The sequence below is a fragment of the Harpia harpyja genome, chromosome 16 (genome assembly GCF_026419915.1).
Source record: "Harpia harpyja isolate bHarHar1 chromosome 16, bHarHar1 primary haplotype, whole genome shotgun sequence".
Taxonomy (NCBI): domain Eukaryota; kingdom Metazoa; phylum Chordata; class Aves; order Accipitriformes; family Accipitridae; genus Harpia; species Harpia harpyja.
In genome coordinates, this window is record NC_068955.1 from 4764577 (window position 1) to 4782603 (window position 18027).

The 18027-nt window shown below is 54.4% G+C and overlaps 1 protein-coding gene across 2 annotated transcripts in view; it reads right to left on the reverse strand.

Moving 5' to 3' along the window:
* SLC9A1 (solute carrier family 9 member A1) overlaps positions 1–18027 on the reverse strand; it is a 31307-nt gene that overhangs the window by 6416 nt on the left and 6864 nt on the right. Inside the window, exons 1-3 of one of the 2 annotated variants that reach the window (XM_052811207.1) lie at positions 4144–4630; positions 2233–2693; positions 244–494 (exon numbers count right to left, since the gene is read on the reverse strand). In XM_052811207.1, coding sequence (XP_052667167.1) covers positions 244–494; positions 2233–2693; positions 4144–4237 — 806 coding nt within the window. In that variant the 5' untranslated portion in view covers positions 4238–4630. Of the gene's footprint in view, positions 1–243; positions 495–2232; positions 2694–4143; positions 4631–18027 lie in introns of those variants that run through there. The other variant, XM_052811206.1, reaches the window with a different exon arrangement.

Here is an 18027-nt window from a genome sequence, read left to right on the forward strand (position 1 = left end):
GTTATTGTGTGCCCAGGAGAATGGGCAATGGGCTGCCAGTGCCCTGCGATCTGTGGGACAACTAAAGAGAGTCACTTCCCTCATCTGTCTCCCTGCAAATCCCAGCCCAAACACACCTCTGACCCTCACTGGGCAGGTACTGGCCGTGCTGGGACAGCCAGAGGGCTGTGGTTACACCAGACTAAATCCTCCAAACGGTCCTGGGGGCAGGAGGGCATCTCATCCCACCCGTGCCCAACTCACGCCATAATGCCGGAGAGGTGGAAGAGCTCAGCAGAGAGATATGCCATGTAGCTGTAGAGGAAGACGAAGAGGGGTTCGATGACTCGGATGTGGGAGGTGAAGCGGGATGTGAAGGCAGCGATCACTCCATAAATGACACCCACGAAGACACCGCCCAGCGATACCACGAAGAAGCTGAGGAAGCCGAGGATGATATCGATAATGGTCACCTGCTCGAAGTTGGCAAACTCCTCAAAGAGGTGGTAGAGGACCTGGGAGGGAGAAGGGAAAGGGGGGTTCAAACTGCCCCGCTGGCAAGAGATGTCTTCACCTCAGAGGAGACCTGCATGGGGACCTTCCTTGGGAGAGCAGCAGCAAAGGGAGCCAGGCAGGTACTGAGCATGGCACACCTGAGATGAAGTGTGCCAGTGCTTGGTGACCCTGAGCTGGGTCCTGTGCTTGACCAAGTCTCGTGCCAAAAAAAGCTGGTGGTGCTTTGCTGTGTGAGACGCAGACGCGTAGCGACCACCTCCCCGTCCTCTGTGGCTCACAGTGACACGGTGCCATCAGAGATGTGTCTGGGACAGCTCTGCTCTCCAACACAGCCCCAACCACTGTCCTAGGAGGGGCTTCGGTCAAGGTCTGAACCAGCCAGAGACTGTTTCTGTTTCCCAACGAGCAGGTCAGGACAGATCCAGGCTGGGGGACACCTGACAGCCGCATGGAGAGAAAAGCCAACATCTGCCCTGCTCAGCCCAGAGCACAGCCCAAACCCTTAACGCAGCTTTGTAGCTAAGAGGGCAACCTTGCAGAGGGAGCCACCCCGGGCTGCATCGCCTTCTCCCACCCCCAGACACATTTCTTGGAGAGATTTTAAAGCAGAAGCTGATGCAGGTGTGTCAGGATGGGAAACGGGCTTTAGGGCATCCTGCAGGGATGGCAGTGCTTGCGAACAGTGGGCAGGCGAGGTGCCAGCCGGGTCCGGGGACACGGGCAGGGACAGATGTGACAGCAGAAGGCAAAAGCATTCCCCAGGGATGGGAGCGGGGACACGGACCCTGCAGGCAGCCCCTCTGGTCAAAAGCGGGGAGAAGTGCCTGGGAAAAGCCCTGTGGTGCGACAGCACGTTCATCATCACCAGGAACCTCGTCAGCAGCATGCTGAGCAGCCAGCTCCGAAGCGGACAGCTGGGATATGGGAGAAGAGCCAGGAAAAAGCAGTGGGTTAGAAGTAAATTTAGAGGTCAGCTCTGCAGAGAGGAGGACACCACGCTGACGGCCAAGCCAGCACCTGGACACAGATGTCCTTTGGAAATGGCATGGCCCCAGAGCGGGTGGCCTGGCCCCCGAACCTCTCCAAAGTGCCTGCAAAGCTGCTGCTCAAAGATTGGGACTGAGGGGTGACCCAGGCGGGATGCCAGCCTGGCTGCAGCCCCCGCAGCTCCTCCTTTGCCACGGCTGACCATGTCCTGCCCTCCCACCTCCTCAGTGCTGCAGCTGGGGGACAGCAAGGAAGACCACATGAGGAAGGAGACAGGAGGGAGCAGCTGCTACATGGCAGTGCTGCCTGACCCAGAGCCAGCCCCTCCACACTCCCGCTCGCTTCCCCTGGCAGGACAGGCATGAGCACGGCAGCAGGCAGCAATTTCACCCAGCAGAGCAGATTCCCAGGAGACCAAGGCACTGGGCACAGTCCTGCTCTTCACTGAGAGGCAGTAGCTGGCTGGGCACATGCTCTCAGTCTCCTCAAACCACCAAGTAAAATGGTTCACCTTAACCCACCTCTGCGGTGTTTTAAGCTGCTATATTTAGCTTTGCACCTGCAAAAGGTTAGAAGCAAGCAGAGCTGCCGCAGCTCAGCTGGCAGGAGGCACCTGGCAGCTTGCAATGACACAATCTATGGTACTGCCCACAGGGCTTGATTGATAGCTGCCAATCCTGGTGCCACCACCCAGAGATGCTCCACCAAAGCGAACCCCATGCCTTTGGCCAACCCCCCTCATCCACTTACGACCGTGACGGCATCGTTCAGCAGGGACTCCCCGAAGACCAAGATGTGGAGCAGCTCGTTGATGTGGATCTCCTCAAAGACGGCCAGCACGGCCACTGGGTCCACAGCCGAGATGATGCTGCCAAAAAGCAGGTTGGCCAGGAGGCCAATGTGGTTCAGGCCGGGGCCACCGAGCTGGCACACAGCATACATCAGGCCACCCAAGAAGAAGGCGTTCCAGAGCGTCCCCACCACGGCGAAGATGAGGATGGTGCCCAGGTTCTCAGTGAATTGGCGCAAGGGGAGGAAATAGCCGGCATCCAAGATGATGGGTGGGAGGAGGAAGAGGAAGAAGATGTCCGACTTGAGAATGGGGGGCTTTTCACCCACCCCTTTGATGAGCCCCCCAACCAAAAGGCCCACCACGATGAGCAGGCAGCTCTCAGGAACGATGCTAGACACCGAAGGGATCACGTGGAAGCCTGGAGAGGAGGAGGAGAGAGCAAGACACACTTTAGCTACATGAATGGAGGATGCTCTCTGCAGGAGGACACCCCCGCGGGAGCCAGGGACCAGTTCCGAGCCCTCACTGCACTCTTCAGGATCATTTACTCTTTGCATGCCTCAGTTTCCCCTTCTAACCCCCTTCTTCCCCATGGTCCCAAGCTGTAAAGAGGAAACTGCAGCTTCACCAGACCCACGTACCCTGGCATTGCTTGATCTCAGGCCAGAAAATAACAGCGAGCCCCAGTTCAACAGGCAGCAGCCACCCTCTGGGCACGCCGGGGTCTCTTAGGGGACCCCCAGGCCCCCACGACAGCCGTCTGCGGCACAGGCAGTACTCAAAACACAAGCTGTTGCTGGCTCCAGCTCTTCCCATCGCAGCTACTAATCCCGAGCGCACGTAGGCACTGGCATTTACCTCCCGTCAGACAGCAGTCTGCCCACCCAGGCGCCGTTACACCCAGCGTGCCAGGCTCTGGCAGGAGGCAGCAGCACAGTGCCCATCCCTGGGTGTCCCTGGGTGTCCCTGACACAGGGGACAGGGAGGGAAGCTGATGCTCGGTGGGTTTGAGGATGCAATTGGAGCAGCTCCTTATTCCCCCTCCTGCAGCTTCAGGAACAAGCTGGGAGGTTTTATACGGCCAGTTGCAGCAACATCTGCCTTCCCTGCAGGCAGGGCTGCTCCTGGGCACGGAGCAGGGACAGGACATATCCTCATGGTGCAGGGCTATTCCTTGGGGTGCAAGGTAAGAGGGAACTTGTTTTCCCCTTTTAAATCCCAGCACGACCCCAAATGCAGGTCTCTGAGCCAGCCGAGACCCGCTGGGATGACATCCACCACACACCCCACAGCCCTGGCAATGCAGGCATCTGCCTGCGGGTCGGGCAGGTAGCACGACGCCAAGCAAAGCAGCACTTCAGCCAACGCACCCATACCCACAGAAGGATTTTGGGTTCCCTGGATCCTCTCCCAGGCTTTATAATTATTATTTTGAAGTGAAGCACATTTGTTCCCTGGCAAGGGAAGCGGTTTAAAATAAGGAACCCTGCCTTGGCATCCCGTGTTCCTCCATTCCTTCCGGCTGGGCGGCTGTGCCATCTGCACATCGTTTCACAACAGATAAAAAAAACCCCCTCCCTAACGAGCCACCATCCCGCTGACGATCCGGAGCCGCTCTGCGCCGCGGCGAGCCCCCTCGCCCCCCCCCCCCCGCCGAGCCTGCAGGGACCACATCTGCGCCGCGGTGCTGGCTCATCCCTCCTCCACCTGCGCAGCCGAGTGGGGAAGGTGCCGCATGAATCTGGCTCCAATGGGAAAAGCAGCCGCTTCCACAATCCCTCCCTAAGGACAGGCAGTGATTCAACTACCGGCCATGGCCATGTCCACGCACAGGTCCCCAAGGGCAGGATTAGACCTCAAATTGCTACCTGAGCTGCAGGCACTGCCTCTGGCATGGGCAAGCCCAGCACTGCAGAGGCTGGAGGATTCATCACACCCAAGGCTCCACGCAGGTCTGGCCATGCCATTTTGGCAGTGCCCAGGTGGCTCCGATGGGTCTTGGGTGCTGGATCGATGTGGGAAGGAGTCTGGTTTCTACTTTGGCTTTGCTGCAGCAGCACCGATCTCTGAGCAAACTGCTCTGTGGCCTTTGGGTTCGGACACGAGGGGAAGCCGGGAGGAAACGGGAAGCATCCGAGCTTTCTCCCAGTGCTCTCCCAGGGTCTGGCCACCGGCATTCAGGGACCTCCTGGTCTGGATGCGGTTCCTGATTTACCCCCATGGGATTTTTCTTCTGTCTCTGATCCCCCCAGAGCCCACGTAAGTGCTGAGCACCCCAAGGCAGCCCAGGCAGGAGCTCCCCATCAGAGGGGAGGCGATAAACCCTTTTCCAAGCACAGCTCACGCAAACACCAGGAACAACCGGCCCTTCCAGCACACCGGGCAATTGCCCGTCTCAGCATACGCCATCCTTGGCCAGAGTAAGGTTTAAAGCCACACAAGCAGCGAGAAGCCTGCAGCAAATCAGTTTTCACTTGCTAAGTACGTTCAATCATGAATAAAACACAAACACTAACAATTAAGCATCTCTCACTTCTTCCCCACAGGCCCCAGGATCCCATTAAACTGGAACATTCGCGTGCTGATGTGAATTCAATGTTTTAGAGCCTTTTTGTAGGGCCCTAAAAATACACTCACATGGGCTGCATGTTAATTATGCCTTTGATTTCGCTGAATCTCAGCCATTTTTTGCTCCCTGCTTTCTCCACTCAGTATTTTTAGAGCACTCGAAAGCTCATCGGTACCAATCTGTTGCTGGGATCCTGCTGGGATCCTGCTCTGAGTGCCAGGCCAGCATCCCGCTTCGGGGTGGGGGTGATTAATGGGAAGAAACACTCTCGCCGCAGGGGCGATGCCAGGCAGGGGTGAACCGGTCCGATCCCAGCTCTGCGCCTGAATTTCTCTGCTGGAGGAACAGGAAGGCTGCGGCAGGATGCTGATCGATGAGGATGCCTGGCCACAGGCACATCCAGGGGCAGCAGAAAGGGGAATAAGTTTTGATAATAGCCTTAATAATAACAATAATAAGCCTTAATAACCCCCCAGGCTCCTGTTCCCGGCTGCTTTAGTAAAAGGTTATTAGCACAGCAGGTAGCCGGGCTGCTCGCCTGCCCAGGTACCTACTGCTGCCACCAGCCTGTCCCCAAATGTGGTGGCCTTGCTGCAAACTGGGACTCATCTACTGCAGTGGGAGCTGCAAATCCTCTGCCGCCAGCGCAAACCCGGGATGAGCCAGGAGGCAGGGGGAGGCACAGCGAGACCCCCAGTGCTCCTTCATTTTCCTCTGTTAAGCAGCAAGTGCTTCTTGCCGCAGCAGAAGGGCAGGAGCCAGCATCCAAGAGGTCTGCCTGGCTGGGAGGGCTGTGCCGGCTGCACGGGAAGCACTTCCCTAAGGAGCGAGGAGCAGTAACGGAGAGGCAGTGCCTGCACCAGGCGTACGAGACTCCCGGCACGCTGCTGCCAGCACACCCTGAATAAACAAGTGATGCAGGAGCAGAGGGGATGAGGCAGCTGGTCTCCGGCACATCCGCATCCGGAGGATGAGCAGGGATGCGCAGGAGTGGGCAGGCGAGTACACGGAGCAGCTTTTCCCATGGAGAAGCACCCACTGGGTTTCAGCTGGTTTTCCTGAACCCCACCAGGAGGGAAGTCCCCTGAGACCCCATTTCCCTGAGAGCAACCCGCAATCCCCAAATTACCAGCACGGGGCACGCAGTCCCCCAAGTTTCTTTGGAAAACAAACTCCATGGGAGCGGTTCCCCTATCAACAGCATCAAACTATTAAAAGCAAGACCAGTTGAGTAAACATCAACCCCGAGAGCTTGAGCAAACAAGGAAAAGGAAATCCAAAAGTTAATAGTTCCTATTAAAATGGTTCCTCACCCACATCACGCACCCCAGCTTGCATGTGCCCAGCAAGGCGAACAGAGGGATCGCTCTCTGTTGGTGGTCAGCTCTTCCTCGGGTTAGGGCAGAAAGGAGCTGGGGAGTGGCTTTCCAGTTTTAACCGCATTCTAAGCACTTGAAGGACAGGAAGAAATCATCATCCTTCAAATTAAAGTGATTTTGGCCAAGGAAAGCTGTTGCAAGGCGATGCTCATGCTGCAAAAGTTTGCTCTGCAGCTTTTGAACATCAGTTGTCTTCATTTTGGTGTCAGCAGATTTGCATGGGGCCATTTCTACCCAAGTGCAGGCAGTTGAGGGCAATATCAGGAATTTTCCCCCACTAACTTCAGCGGTGGCAAGAACCACCAGTGTCTGCTGGATTGTGCAGCCAGGCAGATTATTTTTCCCCTAGGTGCATAAAGCAGGCTTGTATTTTGGAGGCTGTGGAAGCTGAATGAAGACACCTGAGCACGGCCCCAGCACAGCCAACCGCCTTTGGTCTCCAGACTTTGCAAGGGCCGGTCCTTGCCCCAGCAAACGCAAGGAATCTGATTTCAGCTGCTAAAGGTTCATCCCCACCCTACCAAGGGGGAGCCGGGCTGCTTTTCCCAAGGCCCTGGTTGCTGGCAGATACAGTGCCGTGTAAATATTTACTCCCAACCAAACAGCTTGGGAGAGACTCTGACCTACGTGTGGCTTTTTCCTTCCTCGGCTGTATCTGGGTTACCGCAGCCCCGGTGCACGGGTCGGATGCTGTGCCTGGCATTATATAAGCTCCATCCAGCAGCATCTGCGCCTTCGTTGCCTAATGACTCAAACCCCACCATATCTGATCTGCTTCCATCCTCAGCCTGGGCAGGAAGAGCCTGAAGGGATATGGAGGGAAGGGACACGGAGGAAAGGGTGCTGGGCACCCAACCCAGACCCAGCATCACCACCCAAGGGGATCACTGCTGTCAAAACGTGCTGGGTGCCACACGAGCATTTGCCTGAGGCGATGCTTCTTGCGCTGCAGCTAAAGTAGAGGCAATCTCCATGCCCTGAGCTGCTCACAGCAATCTGAAAACCCTCTCACAAGGCCAGAAGGGGATGATTTGCAGCTCTCAAACCAACAGTGGCTGTCAAGGTGGCTCTGGTGCTGGGAACCTACTGCAAAAGGGAGCAGGGAGCAAACCCCTTTGCTCAGCCCAGCCTCATCCCACAACAGAGAGCCCCAAGGACCAGAGGTGCTGTGTCCTACAGCACCTATAAGGTCCCCTCCCTCCCCACCTGATGGCATTTCCCCATCCCACCCATGCAGGACTTCTCCCTTCGCATCACCCTGGCTGCTGCAATACAGCTCCACATGGCATGGGACCCAAGGTCAGGCTTAGTCAGAGCTCTGGCAGTGCTCCCCTAATTTTAAAGACCTCTCTCAAAGCAGTGCGGAAAGAACATTTTAAGAACATTTTAATCAAACACTTCAAAAGAACACATATGATGAAAGAAAGGACGCAAAGCCTTCACGCACTTCCCTGCTCCAGGCCAGATCTGGGAGACATCTGTATCTCCCACTCCGGCTCCCAGCGCAGGGACATTGCTGGAGTTGGAGCTGTAAGAGCCCCTGCAATCCCCACGGCCCTGAAAAACACTGGTGTTCAGAGGCAATAAATAGAAAATAAAATTTAAAAAATATTTATATATATATAAAAAAATATATATATATAAAAAAATATATATATATAATGCTGATGCTGGAGGCAGCCTGCACCACGAGACAGCGTGCCAGCCCTGGGGACTGTGGGGTTCCCCCTGGCCCCCAGAGCTGCCGTGCACTCGTCCCCATGAGCCAGACCCACAGCTGGGATTGCCATCAGCCATCACATCCTCCTAGAGCTGCAAATTTAATTTGGCCGGGATTAACGTCCCCTCCTTTCATAGGAGGAGAAGAAACATGAAGGAGGAGGGAAGAAAACCCACTTGGTTGGTGTTTGAGTTGGAGCTGGGTAAACAGGGGGAGAAAGGAGGGAAGGGAGCACACAGCATGGCTGGAAGGGCTCGGCACGTTCATGGTTAAGCGGGATGCTCCTGTGGCTTCACCCCGCTTCCCAAGCGCCCACGCATGGGGAGTGTTGCAGGAAAGCCAGGCTGCTTCCAGGAAGATGCCTGGTAGCTAACAGGAGGCACAAGAAATGAGAACGGTTACAAAAACACCCCATCCTCCCAGGCTTCAGAAGTTTATTAGAGCAGCTGCAGGCTCCAGCAGGCAGGCGGCAGCCCCGAGAGAAATTACACAATTATTAACCAGGGATTAGACAGCTCTTCCACCCCCTGGATGATTTTTGCTGAAAGAAGGTAGATGAGCGGTTAGTCTGGGCGAGGGGGTGGTGAAGCCCCCCCCCAAGTGATGCTCACTGCAGCCCCAGGGACCCATGGGTGCTTGTTTGGGCTGCAGGGTGGGACCGAGCGGCCGCGTGGCTTGGGTGCGGAGCGTGCTGCGGTGCTGGAAAAGCCCTGGGAGAAGGCACGGGGTCCGGGAAGGAGGCGGTGAGGGGGAGCAGGCATGCTCAGAAGAGCTGCCCTTCTGAAGGACACTGCAGAGAGCACCGGCTGAAGGAGACACACGTGTCTCAGCAGCACCAGGGCCCCTCCAAAGGCCACTTTAACCCTTCAGAATACCAGGCTGGCAGGGTCCGGGTGGGCCATACGGAGATACAACAGCCCTGTGTCATTAGCAAACCCATGGACCCAGTGATGAGGGATGCAGGCAGCTGAGGACATCTTCCCATGCTCCTGTGGGACACGGGGACCACGGAGAGCCCTGACATGTGGATGCTTTGCTGGATGAGCCACAAAGTCAGTCATGTGTCACCAGCCGGGGGACTAGTCATCTGCAAAGCCATTACCCAGCACCATCCCCTTCTTCTTTCTCTGCTTAGAAGAAATAGCGGGGCAGGGAGGAGAGTTGGGGCTGGGCTCCAGGGTCTGCAAAGCACAAAGATCACTCTGACCTGGTTTTCACGCTCTGTATTTTGGGGTGGTAGAGGGTCGAGGATGTGGGGCTAAGCCCCAAGCAGGGTTAAAGCCCTGTAAGGATGGCAATGCAGGAACTGAATGTTTTGCAACCGGCTCCCAGGGGAAAATCCATCTCACGTTCCCAGATTTTGGCCGCAGTTTCTCTCCATTTATCCCCTTTCCTCCCAAAAAACGTGCTGGGTTTCCCTCTTCCCCGGTTCAACCATCGGCTGCTGCTGCAGTTGCCCAAAGATCAGCTGGGCTTTGCTGATTGCTGGTGGCCTCCAGCACAACCCTCATGGGATGTCTTGTAGCTGCTGGGAGCGTGTCTCAGCCCTGCTGTGCAGCCTCCCTTGTAAAATGGAGTCAGATCCATCGACCTGCCTGCAAAGACAGGGAGCGAGGAGCCTGGGGAAGGGCACGGAGAGAGAGCTGCATGTGCTCGGCACCGGCACAAGTACCAGATGTAATGGGGAAGTCTCGAGGGAAGAGGATGAAAATTGAACTTGCTAGAAAGGAATTAAATAGCTGGTGATTTACACCTAAAAATAGAGCGAGGCCACGGCTCGTGTCACCCTGCAAGGGGAGGTGGTAAAACCGTGATACTTAAATTACATCCATTGCGACTCACAAGCTCCAACGTCACCACCTGCCCTGAACCTCCAGCCCTACCGAGCACCAATGCGGCTTGCCCCGGCAGCCGCCCTGCCGGGACGGCATGTGTGGGGGCCCTGCTGCAGCTTTGGCTTTGCCAAACCCTGTTCTGCTTCACCATGGAGCAGGCAGGGTTTTAATGCAGGTCCAGGTCTCCTGAGTGCTCTCCTGCAGCTCTCTTTGGGCTGGTTTCAGCAATCTGGGTTGGCTGGGGCAACCTTAAAGAGAAGCATCCATTGGCCTCAATGACCGGAATGGAGAAGTTGTTTTGATTTCCACTCCAAAATGACATTTCCTGGTTAGAAGTTGACTGTTGGTTTTTTTTTTTAAAGACACAGGTACAGAAAGAGCTCCTAAGCAAAACAATTTCTTCCAGATCAAAGCAAATGTTTTCATTCAAGCCTCATTATTTTCTTGTTGCTAATTATGGAGAAAAGCCAAGAATCAGGAGTGTAATTAATTTATACTGCTTTTTGTGACTCACTGAGTTAATGCAGATACCACACAGGGGCCACACAGCCGGCACCCACCCAAACCTCGCTGTGAGCTTGGCGTACAAAGCGAGCACAGGGAGAGAAGGGAAAAGCAAAACACCTAGCCCTGATTTTGGGGATCACGCTTCTGTACCCCAGCCACCCGAGAGCACGGGTCTGTGACCAGCCTGATACGCAGGACTCGGGTTAAGATTCATAAGCATCCAGCACTGCGCTGCAGCCTCCAGACATTTTTAGTCTGCAAGAAGTGGGGATCGAGTACAACCATTTTGTCTGCTTTAAGCAGGGCACATCCGCATGGGATGCAGGTGGGGAAGGAGATGAAGCCCCCAGGCTGGGTCCCCGCAGGGTCTCTCCCCACTAACACAAGGTGCCCAGCACAGCTCAGCTGCGATCGTGGCCAACTCCCAGACCTCAGTTCTGAGCTGAATTGCACACAACGCCCCTGCAAGTCCCATTGCTGCCGTCAATAGCCGTTAAGACCCGTTGCTAGTTGCCAAAGGTATGGTTTTATTTTCTCTCGGTGTGACGTTACCATCCCCCTTGCCTACAGATCTTGCTCAAACAGCTGGGTCCCACCTCGCAGCCGCTGAATTGCCCCTTGTTTTCCCTCTCTTCCCCCCACACTGCAAACAAACCGGGGGCAAATGGAAAGAGTTGCCTGCGATAGGAGACCGAGAGCCGCCTGGTACAACCTCCAGCTCACTCAATCTGTCTCATGTATTCAGCCCTAACGCCTACGGCGAGGCAAGCGTGCATGAGAAGGTGACCTGCCTGGACCCTGCCTGCTTTGCAGAAGATAAGAACAGTGTTGATAGCATCAGGCCAGCCCACAAATGAGTCAAAACGTGAAAGCTACAGAACAAAAAGCAGACAGTGTCAGGTACCAGTGTGCAACAGCCTTGATGCAGCTTAGCCAGTCAGCCACAGCAACTTGCACTGGCCTGGCCCTGGCAGACCTTGCAAGGACTCGTGCAAACCAGCTTGGTCAAGCCCTTGAAGTACAGCCACGTTAGCAAAAGCAGGCAGTCCCGCTAGTGCAGCATCACAGCACCAGGGAAGAGCCCTCCATCCCAGGCAAAGGGCAGATGGCTTCTCTGCATCTCTATTGCCAGGAGGGGCTGGCAGGGGGTTTGCAGCAGAGCTGCTATGTCTGACAGTTTCCCAGTTGCACCATCCTCCCGCAGCAGCAGTTTGCAGCCAGTTCCCACTGGCAGGCCCTGAATAAATTCTCCGATGGGAGGGGAGACGAGTCTAGACACCTTGCACCCCTGAAGCAGCTGGAGAAAGCCGACAGGCACTTGCCTTTCCGAGATCCCACTGTCCCCTGGGGACCTTTGGGGAGCAAAGCCCATGCCCCAGAATACGATAACCAGAGAATAAGCTGCAGCCAGAGCCTTCCTCCTCAGGAGGATGCTGAGACCTCCCCACACCCCATGCACACAGGGGATGGATGCCAGTGCATCAGCAGGAGCAATGCTGGTCTGGCACTCTGCAAGGTCAAGGGGCCAAGGAGAGGTGCAAGGCTGTGCTATTTCATGCCTGGAGCCTTTCAGAGAGCAGTTATTTAGAGCCTTTTCATGCATTTCAGCTGCTAGGATAAGCAACGGCCGTGGGGACTAGCGATAAGGGGAATGGGTCCGGCGTGCTGTCAAACCAGCCATTATGGCAGGGCACGGAGGGGAGGGTGAGCAGGCGGCTACTGCTCCTCCCCACCCCGCACCGGCCGCTGGCACGACACGGCTGGGAGCGCAGAGGGCGAGGAGCTGAGCTACGCTGCCCACGAGCCTCTGCGCAGGCAGCAATAGCCATGGCAGGGCAAGGGCAAAGCCTCTTCTGGTAACCCAGTGCCTGCAGCAACTTCATGTAGGAATGTGCCTCTAATCCTCACTGTCGTGCCAGGGCCTTGCCTTCCCCTGGGAGCACCTACTCAGCCCCCTCCCGGGGCTGCTAGCTCTGCCGAGGGCCGTACCAGCCGTGGCAGGCATTGCCTGGCTCCAAAGGGATGCAGGGGTGCCAAATTTCACAGCTTGTCAATGCAGCCCCCTCCCAGCCATGGGCAACGTCAGCAGAGAAATACCCAAGGATGATGACGGCACTACCAGGAAACCACAAGGTTGTTCCTTTTGTGTAGGGCTGGTTTCGGTGACGCAGAAAGGTCCCAAAAGGATAAGCAGTCTGGGGAACAAAACCAAAAGCATCACTGCATCCTGCAGCAGCTGGAGTCATGAGCTGCATGCAGATGAGCCCAGCTCCCTACCTGCCCTGACACCCCCCCCAGAAGCAAAACGCTCCCCTTGGCAAGGAAAATCTCATTTTCTCTGCCCAGAGCCCTGCTGGAAGGTCGTAGCAGAGGATGCTGCTGCGCTGCAGCCAAGTGAAACATGGGTGTCGCGGGACCTCGATGGCAGCGCTGCAGTGCTGCAAAGCGGGAGGAGGATGCAACGATCCCAGGCGCGCAGGAGAGCTGTGAATCATCTGCAGGCACCCTGGATATCAGCCTGCCAGGATGGGCGGACCCCCCTTGCAGAAAGCTGCTGTATACACTTATAAACAAGCTGTTTACGCAGACCAAGAGAACTTCAACAATAACAAGAAGAGAGCTCTTCCTTGGGGCCCAATCCAGGCTCAGCACCAACTCGCCCCTCCAGCACAAAGCTGGGGGCAGGGGGCTGCTCCTTGATTTGCAGTTTGCCCGCTCAGCTGTTCCCCCATTCAAAGGGGCTGTGTCCCTCTCTCTTCCCAAGCACCCGGAATGAGACAGCTCAGGGAAACCCGCCGAGACCTTTGTATGGTCCAACACTCGGTGTTCCCTGCAGCTCTGCAAACCAGACAGCAAACGTTCGTGCTGCTGAGCCTGCAACTTCGCAGACATGTGCCAAACAGCCAGCAGCAATTCCTCCCAATTAAACCTTGCTGCCCTGACCCAGAAGGTCTGGTCAGCCAGGCGAGCCAGCAACATCCCGAGCGTTGCCTAATTCTCCCCCCTCCAACTCTAAAAGATACACTAATTAATTAAGATCAACCCAAACTAAACAGTTGGCTCTGCTGTGCTGCATGGAGCAGCTTGCAGCAAACTCTAACTGTGGCACTGGCATCCATCACTGGGAAAGGGACTAATCCTGCTCCCCGTCTGCACCGCTCCACCTTATGTTTTACTTGCCTTAGGCTTAGGTGTAGGTTAGGCTTAGGTTTAGGAACCAGCCTGGCCAGGGTTCCAGCCTAGCCAGCACCTCCCTGCAGAGCTGGCCCTGACCTGGGGCACCCACTGCAAGAGCCACGTTCAGAGGAGACCCATATCCAGGAGAACCTCCCTAAATCAGGCAGAGAAGTGCCAAGTTGCAGCTGCCCTCGCAGGCAGGGCAGGGCAGGACAGGAGCGATTGCTGCCTCCCTGACTCACCCACCCCTGATTCAGCTGGCAACTCACAGGCAAGCCCTAAAAAGCCCATTTTTTCCCCCCGTGTACTTCACACCAGGACGCCTGCACGGCCCCACACGTAACGGAAAGCGGCAGCGCAGCAGGCAGCCCAAAGGCAGGCTCCCGGCAGCTTACAGGGAGGATACGTGCAGGCAGATGTCCCCGAGGGCTCACGTTGTGGGAAGTGATCACAACAGCAGCCTTTTGGGACCAACATCCCCCTCTGACCAGGCTGGGACAGACCACAGCCTGCCGCTCACCCAACGGCACCTTGGCTGGGTTAAGGGAGCGCTGGTGAACACAGCAGGGAGGACAGGGAGGACAGCATCAGCCTCCCGGGAAGAGAAAGTGCCCATACACTACCATAATGCACCATGACAGCAATCTACAGATGCGTTTAGTAGAAACACTTGAATTATTTTTTTTTCAAGAGCAGGGAGAACCGATGCAGCAAAAGCACGTACCCTCATTTTATCTCTGAAGCACTCACAAGAAATTAACAGATCAATTGGGAGTCTTTTATAGAGCTGGTATTAATTTCCTCCCAGCTGTAAAAAGGAAATGAGAGACAAAAGACATTAAATGGACTTGCCCAAGTCCCCAAGTGAATGGCATGAGAGCTGGCGTGAGAACCCAGCAGCTCCCAATTTCCAGTCCTATGTTTAGATAATGCTTCTCCTTCAAACCAGAAGAAAAGCCAAGGACACCCTGCAAGAAAAGCAGATATTAAGAAAGACCTAATTGCTATTAAAGACTGAGAAACCGTGGTGCCTTGGACTGTCACCCAACAGCTACAGCATTTCATGTAGGGAAGAAAACACGGAGCCAACTGGAGATGCTGCTGGAGCAAGCAGTGATGGCCTGGGAGGCTGCAAGGCTTGGTCCCATCACATTTTGAAGAAACCTCTTCCAGATCCAGCTGTGCACAGCTGTGAGCAGAGCAGCTCTCCTCCACCTCTCTCCAGCTCCAGAGCTGCCCCAGGACGAGATGCTGCAAAAGCCAATGTTCTCCTCCGGAGGAGCTTTGAGAAACCAGTAGAGGGTTTGGTGCTATGTGCCAAGGTGGCTATTAAAAATCTCCGGTGACTCGCGGGTACCCCAGTAACCCCGATCCCCGCTGACTACATTCCTCTAACAGGCACGTTACAAAGCCACTCCCAAACCACAGGCTGAGATTAGCAAACCTGTTTAAAGCCTTCAGGCATGCTCCACGCATGGTTTTTCTAAGGCGGGACTGTATGAATCTTTACCAGCCTGTGGCATTCACCCAGCAGGAGCTGGGCACACAGGTACAGAGGTGCACAGAGACAAACTGCCATGCAAGTTTCTGCTGCTGTTGCTCCAGGACTCATTTTGACTCTTTTCCACCATCTCTGGATGGGTGCATCACACAGCCAAGCCAGCAAGGCTAGGCTCTCCCTGGCACAGATAGTTTACATCAGAAAACTGAGTTTCCTATAGGGCAACAGCATCCTCATTTGGGTTTATATCCTTCAAAAGCATCAGAACAGTGACAGCAGCTGGAATTGAGCATTTTGAGGAGGTCTAATAAAAGAAGGTCTAGAAAAACTGCTTATGCTCCAGGGAAAGGGGCTAGGAGCTAAACATAACCAGTCACCAGCCATGCTCTTCCCAGATTGCTTCAGCTGTCGCAAGACGTGCTGGATGCCACGAATAGCTGTGTTAGGAGGGGTCAGCACAGCATGTCTGCCTCAAGCTGGGGGATTTCTACAATAAAACCCTCTGAGTTACTTTCTACATGGTGCAAAGCTAAACTTCACGCTGTTTAATGCGGATATTGAATTGTTCTGGAGCAGAAGGTACTCAAGGTAATGTGAAGCAATAGTACCTGGTCACCCAAAATAAGGCTACAGTCTGGTCATCCAAAATAAGGCTCCAGTCACTCTCCCAGCTCCTTGCCCTCAATCACATGGTGCAGCATTTAATACACGTTTCCTGCTGGCCCTCGAAGTCGTGGGAAGAGTTAAAGCTGAGCCAGCCCGAGGTGACCACAGACAAACTCCCCAGGCAGAGCAATGCCAATCGCCCTTCCCAGGAAGGGCTGATTTCCTACCGGGAACATGCGCAGGAAAGACAAACAAAAGCTTTTCAGGAAATAACCTGTTGGTCTCCACTCCAATGGGAGGGAGGAGGTAATTGCAATTATCACTGATTACTACTGGGCTTCACAAACCCAGACAAAGCAACACCACTCGTAACACACGCCAGCGGTGAGTCGAGAGCCAACGCGAGCACCCACTCGCCTTTGCCTCTTCCCCAGCTTTCGGCAGGAGCTGCCGGCACACGGAGACCCCACCGGCTAACCGCAATGCTAGTGAGACCCAGGGGCTGGAGACCTGTCTCCGACAGATGCCGTTTCAGCCTTCCAGCATCCCCCTTCAGCCGGGATGCAGGCGATATTATTTCACACCCAGCCAAGGTAACAGAAGTGCTCCTGGGAGCAGATGCTCTCCCCTCTACGCAGCGCTTCACACACAGGAGAGGAGCCCATACGTTGCAAAACGCATCCCCCAGGGACCGAGGCTGACGTGGGAAAAGCGCTCCCAAGGGAAACTGAGGCACTAGCAGGGCTGGATACACCAGCTCTTCTCTTTAAAGGCCTGTGCGTGCTTAAGTCTGCGCCTGTGGCATTTGTGCTGTTAAAATCTCCAGCACTGGGGTGGGAAGCTGTCTTCTCTCCAAATACATCATTAAGATTTAGCATGTCGTGACTCTGAAATGCAGAATAATTCCAGGCACTGAAAAAAACTCGCTGCAAAAGGGAGTCTGCTTCTGCAAATGTGCATCTTGCAGGTTTGATAGAGAGAGGGGAATTATTTCCCTACCAGCACCCTCTGTTAAACGGAACTTAAGAGCTGTCCCTCGAGGCTGATTGTATTGCGACTTTCTGGAGACAAAGACCATTGATGCTATGATGTTTATGAGTCACTCCTGGGCAACCCAAGAAAATGCATTTGTTCTCTTCCAATGAAAAAAAGTACTTTGCATTCTCCAGCTTTCCACTCAGGCATCTCAAAACATCACCCCAACTTCAAACGAGCCTTTGGTCAGTCCTGCCCCTATCAAATCCACCATGCAGGTGAGTAAGGTTTTCTTGGGAAGGAACCCCAAGCCATGGGGTGACATAGAACCAAAGGCGACATAGCACCAAAGGTGACATACCATCAACTTTATTCTCACTATTCCACACCAAGCAATGATCAATCTTTGATCTCACCTCTTCTGACAAGCATGCAGCAACGTGTGTGTGCATGCCTATCTGTAGAGCTTTTAATTTCATTTCTTCCTTCCCAAGCAGAAACACTGCTCGAGGAAAGCAGAAGAACAAAACATGACAAGATAGCCATCCCTCAATTAACACACAACTGGAAGACGTTGGGAAATTAAAGAGATAAGCAAGATATCAAACGCCATGTAGAATAGATGGAGATCATACAGCTTGCCTAAGGCGGTATATTGGCTGGCACTGTGAAGCGAAAGGACCAAGCACTGATACTTGGTCCAAGTCAAACCATCGCCACAACTTCCCTGCTCCTCTGCTGTTCCCTTTGAAGCCGGCCAGCCCAGATTTCAAAACACCGAGGCTGTCATCAAACCTACACCAGCAGCTTTGAGCCCCGACGGGCGAGAAGAAACTGCTGACAACCCAGGCAGCCCAGTGAAGCCAGCGTAGGGGAGAGGTGTAACCCAGCTCCATCTCCTCTTGGCAAGGCTGTGTTTTCACAGAGTATTCCAGATGGATTTCAGTTTTTATTTGAACAAATTAAGCCTTGGGGACCCAAAAGAGGAAAAAAAAAAAAGAAATCAAATGTTTACGAGACAGCTGCAGTAATTTATCCTCATTATTGCTTACTTTTAAAGTTTCCTCTCTCGGTACCCACAGCTCCAATGATGCTCTAGTAAAGGACTGACTCCTGGATGACCCTGGCACAGTCTCTACAGCCCCCATCATCTCTGCAGTCTACAGGCAAAACCCAGGACTTGCAGGAGGGAAAAGGGAAAGGATTATGTTAACGAAATACTCTTTTGCAAGCCTAATGAGCTTCTGGTTTATACAAGTGCCACTGAGATGTCTGTCTCTCTTCTGCAGAAGAGGGGCTCCAGTCCCTCGGTGCCACAGGTTTATACGCTTGTAACCAGAAGAACAATCATCTCCCCTTCTCACCACCACAACCTGGTTTCCCCTTCTCCCATGTGTAATTCTCAAACCCCGAAAGACTCTAAATAGCCACAGTAATTGCAGACAAAAGACTCGTTCTCCACTCCACTAATTCCCAAGGGAAC